Source organism: Jatropha curcas, chromosome 11 (genome assembly GCF_041381405.1).
Source record: "Jatropha curcas cultivar XTBG-Jc1 chromosome 11, XTBG_Jcur_1.0, whole genome shotgun sequence".
In the NCBI taxonomy this organism is placed as follows: Eukaryota; Viridiplantae; Streptophyta; class Magnoliopsida; order Malpighiales; family Euphorbiaceae; genus Jatropha; species Jatropha curcas.
In genome coordinates, this window is record NC_143161.1 from 12,753,021 (window position 1) to 12,762,373 (window position 9,353).

The 9,353-nt window shown below is 31.2% G+C and overlaps 1 protein-coding gene and 1 long non-coding RNA gene across 2 annotated transcripts; one reads left to right on the plus strand and one right to left on the minus strand.

Moving 5' to 3' along the window:
- The first annotated feature begins 773 nt into the window (after positions 1-773).
- Positions 774-3,185, plus strand: LOC119369922 (uncharacterized). The gene is made up of 3 exons (XR_016318718.1): positions 774-1,203; positions 1,867-1,932; positions 2,767-3,185. It is a non-coding gene; the product is annotated as an uncharacterized LOC119369922 (long non-coding RNA).
- A 474-nt stretch (positions 3,186-3,659) lies between these two features.
- LOC149492597 (germin-like protein subfamily 1 member 13) lies at positions 3,660-4,601 on the minus strand. Its single transcript, XM_089716408.1, has 2 exons — positions 4,442-4,601; positions 3,660-4,360 (listed from the first exon to the last, which is right to left on the minus strand). Exons 1-2 carry the CDS (start codon positions 4,563-4,565, stop codon positions 3,798-3,800), a joined length of 687 nt encoding a protein of 228 aa, XP_089572534.1. The 5' UTR covers positions 4,566-4,601; the 3' UTR covers positions 3,660-3,797.
- Positions 4,602-9,353: the final 4,752 nt, after the last annotated feature.

Genomic DNA, 9,353 nt, shown 5'->3' on the forward strand with positions numbered 1-9,353 from the left:
TAAGGTCATTTTTTTTATTTTAATAATTTTTATACAATTTCTTTTTAACATTGATATATTTTTGTCTCTTCCAATTTCTATCACTCTATCAAAGTAGGAAAAGTTTGATCAATCATAAGGGAAAACGGTTTATATGAAATTATTATTAAGAATGATATATATACGTTTGTGATTGAATCTTTATTGTCCATTTTATTTTATTTATTTTATTATTTTTAATATCGTCTAAGAAAATTTATTAATTCAAACATAAATTAAATCAATGAGTTTTAATATATATTTTCTTTTCTTTCAATTTTATTATAGACATTAATTTTTATATAATTAATCTAATGTTTTGAATTTGAAATGGATGTCTTTCAATTTAAACAAGTTTCAACAAAATTAACAAATATGTATAAATAATTTAAATTATAAATTTTTCCTTAATTAAATTATATATTTTAAAATATTATTACAATATTTCTAAAATTATAGATAAAGATATTTACTATGCATAGCACAGGTATTGAAATAACCCGAATTTTTATTTTCAAAGATTTTCCATTTAAATTTAATAAACGGACAGCCTGGAAATGTATTTAATTATTTAAATGCAAATTAATAATTTGTACAGTGATAAACCGAATCGAAAACCAATTGAAAATCGGCAAATCAAAAGAAAACCAAGATTTGGGCTGAATCAAACCAGAATCGAACTGAATCAGCCCAAACCACTTCTAGAAGCCTCTCCCCTCTATATTCAGCGCAAACTTCACCCTCCCCTCGCCATTTTCTGCGCCACCTCCTCTCCTCTCTTCTTCTTCTTCTTCTTTCTTTCCTTTTTCTTTCTTTCCCTTTCTTCTTCCTTGCAACTGTGTCTGCGTCACTGCCAGCAGCTCCAGTAACGTCAGTCGATCACCACCGCGCGCCAGTTGCAGTCAGCACCGCCTCCATCGCGCGCCAGCACGTCCCGCAGCTCCTCCGCGCACCACAGTCAGCCCTCTGCCAGGCCTGTCTCGCCTACAACAGCAGCACCAGCTTCAAGCCTCGCTGCCAGCCGCTCCTCCGCCAAATCGTGTGCCACCGCGGCCGATCGCCACTGTCTCCGCCTCTCTCCGCCACTGCCAGTTGGATCTGGCCACTGGCAGTTACTGCCCTTTGATCCGGCACGCGTAAAAACTCTCGATCTTGCGAAAATTTGACAAAAGATTATATTTTGGGGTAATAAAATTAATGCTAATAATTTTAGTTACTTAAATTAATTTTATTATTGTAGTTAATTAATTTAGTTAATTTAATTTAGTAATTGGGAGTAGTTAAATTAAGTTAATTTAATTTTCAGTATTGATTTATAATATAAATGTTGATTCACTTAAAATCCTTTGATTAATTTATTGAGGAATTTTGATGATAATATCATGAATGGAATGAAATGAAGAATTGAGAATTATAGGTAATGTTGATATTGATATTCGGATGGAGGATGAGAAAATTGAATTGATTGATTGCCCATGAATGGGCTGTGTGGTTTGGAGTTATTAGATAAATTGTTGATATTTTAACAGGTGAATAATCCAATTTTTAGGGGAGATGCTGCCGAAATTTCGGTAGAAAATAAAATGAATTTTGATAGCAAATAAAATTCATTATAGAAATTTAATTATTTATAGAGAGTAGAAAATAGTAGAAAATAAAATAGATTTCAAAAGAAAATAAATAAAATAGAGTTCGGTAGAGAAATAAAATTTATTATAGAAAAGAAATTAATATCGAGATTAGATTACGTAGAAAAATTAAGAGTATAAAATAAAATTCTAAGAGTGGTAAAGAAATACTTTATCTGATATAGTTACTTTTGTTTTGTGTCATTCTTAAATTTCTTAGATCGCCCGGGTCCATCTAGTGCTCCTCCAGGACAGAATTAAAGCTAGAACTTCGGTCTCCACCACTGTGAGTAATAATAAATAATGCATTTCAACATGCATTTGCATAGCATTTTTTTACAAACCTTATATATATATATATATATATATATATATATATATATATATTTATATTAAAGCTCATATTTATTTTATGTTGCATAATTGTATATTTGGATGTATTTGGTGTAGTAAGTTGAAAGAATTGTTTGAATAATTGTGCTGTGCATATATTGTGATTTGTTTGTGTGGAATTGGGATGAAGTGGGTCACCATGGGACTGTGAGACCGTACCGTTATATGGATCCAATATGATTACCGTTAGCCGGGTAAATGGGAGATCGGCGCCCCCGTGTGCACCTACCGTTACCGTTACCGTTACCGTTAACCATAGGTTGGCTTCTCGTCGTTGCGCACCGGACAGTCTAAATTTGATTGCAGCCCGCAGGATGGCCTCCTGTTGTGAGCACTTGATGATCTAGATTGGATGGAGACCACCGGGTTGCCTCCTGTTGGTATGAAAAAGAAAAAAGAGGATAGAAAAACAATGAGAGGGCTGGTCAAGTGAGGATTAGACCGGTCGGCCAGTATGGAGGATTGGCTCCCTGGTGCACATGTGAGAGGATGAGCCATGTGGGAGGATGGCTCATTGGGGGTTCGGTGACTCCACTGACTAATTTCCACGTGATGTGATTATTTGAAGGTGATATTGTTTGTGGGTGCTGATGTTATGCCATATGATTGATTGTTGTGTGATCATTCAATATATTAGGGCGCATTTCGTGTGACTGTATGTGGTGTGTATTATTTATTATTATTCACTGAGTTGCAAAATTCACCCCCTTCGCTCCAAACTTCTCAGGTAGTAGGAAGTTGCCGATCCAACGGAAGCTCTGCAATCTTCTCCGTAGAGTTATAAATGTAAACTTTATATTTCTGTTATTTAATTTTGGATGTATAAATTATTCTATTATCAGAATATTATTGAACTCCGCAGTTATAGGGTTGTGCATTTAAATTGGGCCTTGTCGTATGCGTTACTTTTTATAAATGGTATGGAATGTATAAGTTGAGTAATTAGGCTTACTACGAGCCTCGAGAGCCTTATGCTTGCCTGAGCCCTAGTGCTGTCCGGCCCATGGAGTCGGGTCGTGACATTAGGCATAAGTTCCATGACAAATACAAATTACTATTGTGGCAAAAGCTGTTTCTGTCATTTTATTTTTCTTTCCAGATTTGTACTATTTTGGTATGAAACTAATCTTATTTTAAAGTTTTACATTCCCTCTCTCTTTTGCCTTTGTTAGTCTACCATTTTCAGTCAATCTTAGATGTTCAGGCTTTTTTTCTTTTTCTTTTTTCTAAATAATGATTTTTAACACTTATTTTCAGTACTCTTTTTACATATTTATGCCATACACTTAATAATTTTTGAAATAATCACCGACATAACGAATAATTCAATGTCATTGTGTTAGAGTAAAAAAAAAAAAAAAATCCAACTGAATTAATATAATAAATTTGGATTTCTTTTTTGAGCTCGAGTGAGCTATTACTAGTCCTTCCTCCCTCCTCCTCTGGACATAATAATACAAAATGACTTATTCATACGAGATTCTAAGTTGGAATTAACTAATTAAGTCATATTAAACCAAAAATTCAAATATATATTAATTAAACAACTTGCAATAGTACACATCAGTTAATGTAACATGAACTTGGGGAGAGAGGCATATATTTAACCATCCTCGTCCTTATTCTGCTACAATACTCGCTTTTGAGATTAAAAAAAAAAAAAGAAAGAAAAAGAGAAAGCATCCTCTTTTTATTTACTATAATTTAGTGAATGATTATGAGGATATTAATTAACTTTCTGCTTGCAGAAAAACTTAATTAATAAAGCTGATCTGGATCAACCCATTCTTCTTTTTGAAGTTTAGTCGCTAAATCCTTATCAAGATGGAATGCTCTTGTCAAAACATCAGGATTTACTGATGGGGTAGCTCCAAAAATTGTATTTGCAATAGTAACAACTCCTGGGTTTTGGCTATTCAATACAGCTAGAGCGACTGCAGGAGTCTTGCCAATATTTAACTGGAAGTGAATGAGTCCATGTGGAAACACAAGTGCATCTCCTGGCTTTAAGATTTTGGCGAAAAGGCGGTGATCAGGATTTCCTGTAATAAAACCCGCATAAAGAGTTCCTTCTAAGACAGTCAGTATTTCTGCTGCTCGAGGGTGAAAATGGGGTGGGTTTAGACTGCCATTTGGAGCAAAATCAATGCGGACTATGGATAAGGCATTAGTGTTGAGTCCTGGAACTTGATCTACAGTTGAGAGGGTGATACGTACTCCTAATTGCTTTGAGGTTTGTTTACGAACGTTAAGCCCTGTAATAAAGAAATCGTCTGCTGTCACTTTCTCTGGATCTTTGCAAAATTTTCCATTAACGAACACTGCATCAAAGTAATGGAGTTAGTTATATACTTAAAGACGATGAAAAAAGAAAGAAAGAAACACAATTAGCTCACACTTACCACCATGTTTGGTATCATTGGTTGCAACACAAATGTCCTGGAGAGGACTAGGGTCATAAGCCATGGCAGAAGAGAATGCCAGAGCCAAGACTGCAAGAGCTACAAGGAAATTAGCAGTTTTCATTATTGCTTAATTAATTATAATTCTACAACTTGTTATTTGCTTCGATGACGTGTGAGAAATCTTGCATGGCTATTTATAGATGAAGGCTTTTAGTTCTTAATTTTAAAAATATTTAATATTTATCAATCACCAATCACCAATCACCAATCACCAATCAACTTATAATATCAACTTAATTACCTTAATTATGCATGAATCAGGCAGCTTGATTAACTGGGCTTTGAAAGCTATATAATATCAACTTATAGCTAATAATATCCAATGCTACTAATAGCTTAACTTCCCCGTCAATGTAGTTTTCTTTGACTTATGAGACCTTAATCAAAATCAATTTCCCTGCTGATGGCTGACACGTCACCACTCACAGATGAGTAAAACTATATATTAAGAATGATTTTTATAATTTATTAAATATAAAATTCCATTTTACAAATAAATTTTTTACCAAATTTATTTTGAATAAAGTAAATTCCATATGGATTTATTATTCCAAAACAACAATGAGAGGCAATAAGTGATGATTTGTATAACATTCTACCGTTCACAAGGCATAAATGTTACCATATTATGAAAGAAAATGCATTATATATTTGTGGATTAGAAAACTTGAACATAAATTCCTGATCATATTTATTTAACAATCTATCGATTTATTTATTTAGCATAAGTTTTTTTTTAAAGAAATCAAACTAGAAATTTCATTAAGTGGAAACTGTATATAAATATGAGATACAGATCAATATGTTTTTATACTTTTGTATAGAAAGTCTAATAATAAATCACTTATACAAAAAATAAAAATAAAAACACAATCTTGATTTGAAGTATCTGATCGAGTTGACAGAGTACTTATGCCATAGGTGATCGCTTGCTCTACTTAGTGGCTATTCATGGTCAATGTTCGATTCCATAGCCTTTCTACAAGTCTGATATGATCTGATAACTTTCAAATTTCTTCCTTCTACTAGAGAAGAGATTTGCACTTCTTTCTGCATAACTGTCCAAATAACAAAATACACTAGACAAAATCACCATAATGGTGACAAGAATAACTCAAAACTAAATCTGAGAACAAAATCTCAAAATATGAGTAATAATAAATCTCAATATTTGGCAACAGTAACTCAAATCTATAGATCTGATGATTATTTAAAAAACAAACAAAAAAAAAAGTGAAATGGGTGACCACCGGTGGCCGGCCGTGGAGAAAGAAAAGAGAGCTTCTAGGGTTTGAAAGAAAGGGAGAGACTACTAGAAGAAAGGAGTTGAACAATAGAAAAATAAAATGTCCCTCTAAATTATAATTAATACAACAGATTTATTTAGTGCAACTTTTAAGTTAAAATACTTGGTGATAGAATATAAATATTTATTAGAGACTTAACCATGATTTAATAAGATCTAATTTTATTTTAGGATCAAATATTATATTTTGCATAGAATCAGAATAGGATTACGTGATTTCATTCCTATTCCTCTACAAACACTCAATTGACAGTCATCATTTCAAAATACTTATTTAATTAGTAATTCCAAATGAAAATTTTCATTTTTGTTACAAATGAAAATTCGTTTGAAGCATCGCATTTTTAATTTTGTGAACTTGGTTATACTTAGAACAAATTCTACTAAAATTCATATAATTTACAAATAAATTCTAATTTTTTTTATAAAAAAAGCTAATAAATATAATAAGTTTTAAGTACAGACGAGTAAAACTATTTATTAAGAATGATTTTTATAATTTATTAAATATAAAATTCCATTTTACAAATATCCGGTCTAACTTAATCTAACTTAATCGAAATATCCGGTCTAGAATTTAAAATAAATTTACAATCCAAAAACTGCTGGTCACAAGTTGAAGTAGGATTAAGATTAGGCTTGGGTTTCTAACATGGTAACAAAGCCTGTTATTTTCTTTATTTTCTCACGGATTTCTACAGAAACTGGCTGTTAACACATTCTATTACTATGTTTAGTCATATAATTGAAAAAATTTATAAAAGATAATCATTATCTCATTTATATATTTGTTTGTGAATATGTAATGTAATTAACACAGTGCTATCACCAACAATCACACTACCATGCACCACTTCATCACCACCAAGATAAAAATAAATATATTCTTTTATTTTGTTATAGGAATGGGAAGAATAGAATGAAAAATCACTAAAAAGATCAAAATACCCATAATTTTATATTGCAGTTTAACTTATTTATTCAAAATATTTTAAATTATATGTAAAAGAGAATAATTTCCCATAACTTTAATTTTTGTTATGTTACATTACACCTTTGCAGCTTTTTTTTTTTTAAATTTTTATTAGGATTTTTTATTACATCAGCGAACAATAATTATTCTAGTTATAATAGTTTTATTATATATCTGGTCTTCAGAAGAGTGGTCATGTCCTTCCTGTATTATTTGTATTAATTTGAAGTTTTTAATGAGATCCAAATATATTTATTAAAAAAATGTAATAATCAAGAGAGTAAAACTTATAAATTGGCTAATGTCAATGGCAACAATAATGACTTTATTAATAGCAATAATACAGGGGCACAATAAGAAACTTAATTAAAAACTCTTCTTTGTTTAAAAAGTAAAAATAAAAAAGATTGAAAACCCAATATAGCACTTAATGACAACACTGCATACAAAAAATTCAAAGAGTCGCTACAATATTTAACAACACATAATATTTAAATACGCCATACATAGGGATGGAAGTGCAATTGGTAGTCACGAATTTTGAACTACCCGTAATCATATCCGTTTAAAATTTTATTACCTGTATCCATTCCAAACTTGTTTAAATATTCATTTAAATATCTGAACCTGTTTAAAATTTTACTACCCGTATCCGTCCCAAACTCAGTTTAAAGTCCTTCTTAAATGGGTAGGATACCAATACATTTTAATCTATATAAATCCAAACTTATTTAAAATGTACTTTTTACTAATAAATGGGTACTCTCATCCAACGGATCGGAGAGGAACGGGTACCCTAAAATACCCGTCTCACTTCCATCCCTAGCCATACAACTAAGAAGATTCCAAGAACTCAAAATAGACCATAGAATTAACTTCATTTACTAATAAAAAATCAGACCCATAGAGCATGCTTTAAGGCATAATAACGTCGTGAAGTAGAGAATCAAGATGGTTTATCTTTGGACAAAATTTTCCAACGATCATACCTGACATTTGATTAACCAGGTAAATAAGCTTTCAAAGACAAGGATATATAAATTTTAAATGTGAGAGAACAAGTAAATATGAATATGACAACAAAGAATTTCGACAATTCAACTGCATCCATACATATTGATTATTGAATTAAGCAACTGCACTAAAAGCATAAATTTATTCTCAACTTAGGGCTTGTTCGGCAACATTAGCTATTATTTATTAGCTTTTAGCTTGCAGCTGTTTATATAGCGGTTTAAGTTAGAAGTGATTGATAAAATAGTTGTTTAGTTAGCTATTTAACTAAACATGACAAAAGAAAAACATTAGATATTTAATTAGCTGAATTCAACTGAAAAAATGTATGTGATTGTCAAAAAAATTTAATTAATCTATGTGAAACGCTAAAATTAGAATGTGTAACCTTTCATAAAAAGCTTCATCGACCTCTAAAAGTTATTAAAAGCTATGTTACACCTCAAGGAATCGATCAAATCCAGGACGTAGGTTTTATTGCTGTCCAAAATGGAGGGATAGGGCAAATAATTGTAGGTTCTTCATGTGGCTTGATAATGATTACTCTCCAAGGGTTATTCAAGTCATGAATATGATTTATGGAAGGTTAGATGCTACAAAAGCTAAGTTGCAAAAGGTGGAGGAGAAAAAATTAAAGCCAGAAATAGAGTTGAAGTCACTAGAACAAAACTTGAGAATGAAGAAAGAGCCAGTGAAAGAAATGAATGCAACAATGGAATTCTTAGCAGCAGAAAATGCTAATTTATCTAATTGCCTCCATATCCAAGTACAAAGGAAGAAAATATTTGTTAAATCTGTTATTGGCACTTGTATTACCTTGATTTTGGGTTTATGGATTTATAATTATTTCAAGAAGAATGTGAAATTGATGTTCTTGCGCTGATTAGTTTTGTTTAGGAGATAATTTCTATGTATTTCAATTGAAAGTTGATGTATTTTGTTTGGTTAGCACTAAGTATAGATGCTAATAGTTGTAGCTTCTGCTGTTAATTGTAACATCTGTTGTTCCACGGAAAATGAAATCCAATGTCATCTTGAATGTCCAAATCTATCTCTATTTAACTCAACATTATTAGAGCAATTAAATAATAAAAAAATAGAGAAAGAAAGAAATATAAGAAAGTAACTAAAAATATTGCAAAAATTTCTAGTTTCTACAAAGGCATATATTTATGGATGCTGGTTATCAAGAATACATGACTGATAACCTAACATCCACCATATATGAACCAAATACAAGTTGCCTATTTTTCATCCACAAACTAATGCCAAAATCACCTATAATATTGCCTAACTATACCAAAAAATGCGAAATATGTCCAACATATCAGTCATTGTTGGAAAACCAAAAAACCAATTCCACCTTCTCTTTCTATTAGTGATAATCAAAAACTTGCAGCTGAATCCAATTATAAAAAATTCCATGTGTCACCTTGAGCCAATATCTTCCTTTGCTATTAACAAAAATATTATAATATAAACTAACTAATTATGTAGCTTCAGATTCAATTACTGTGTCATTTCTTGGGAAGAAAAAGGTGGCTAACTAAGTTGAC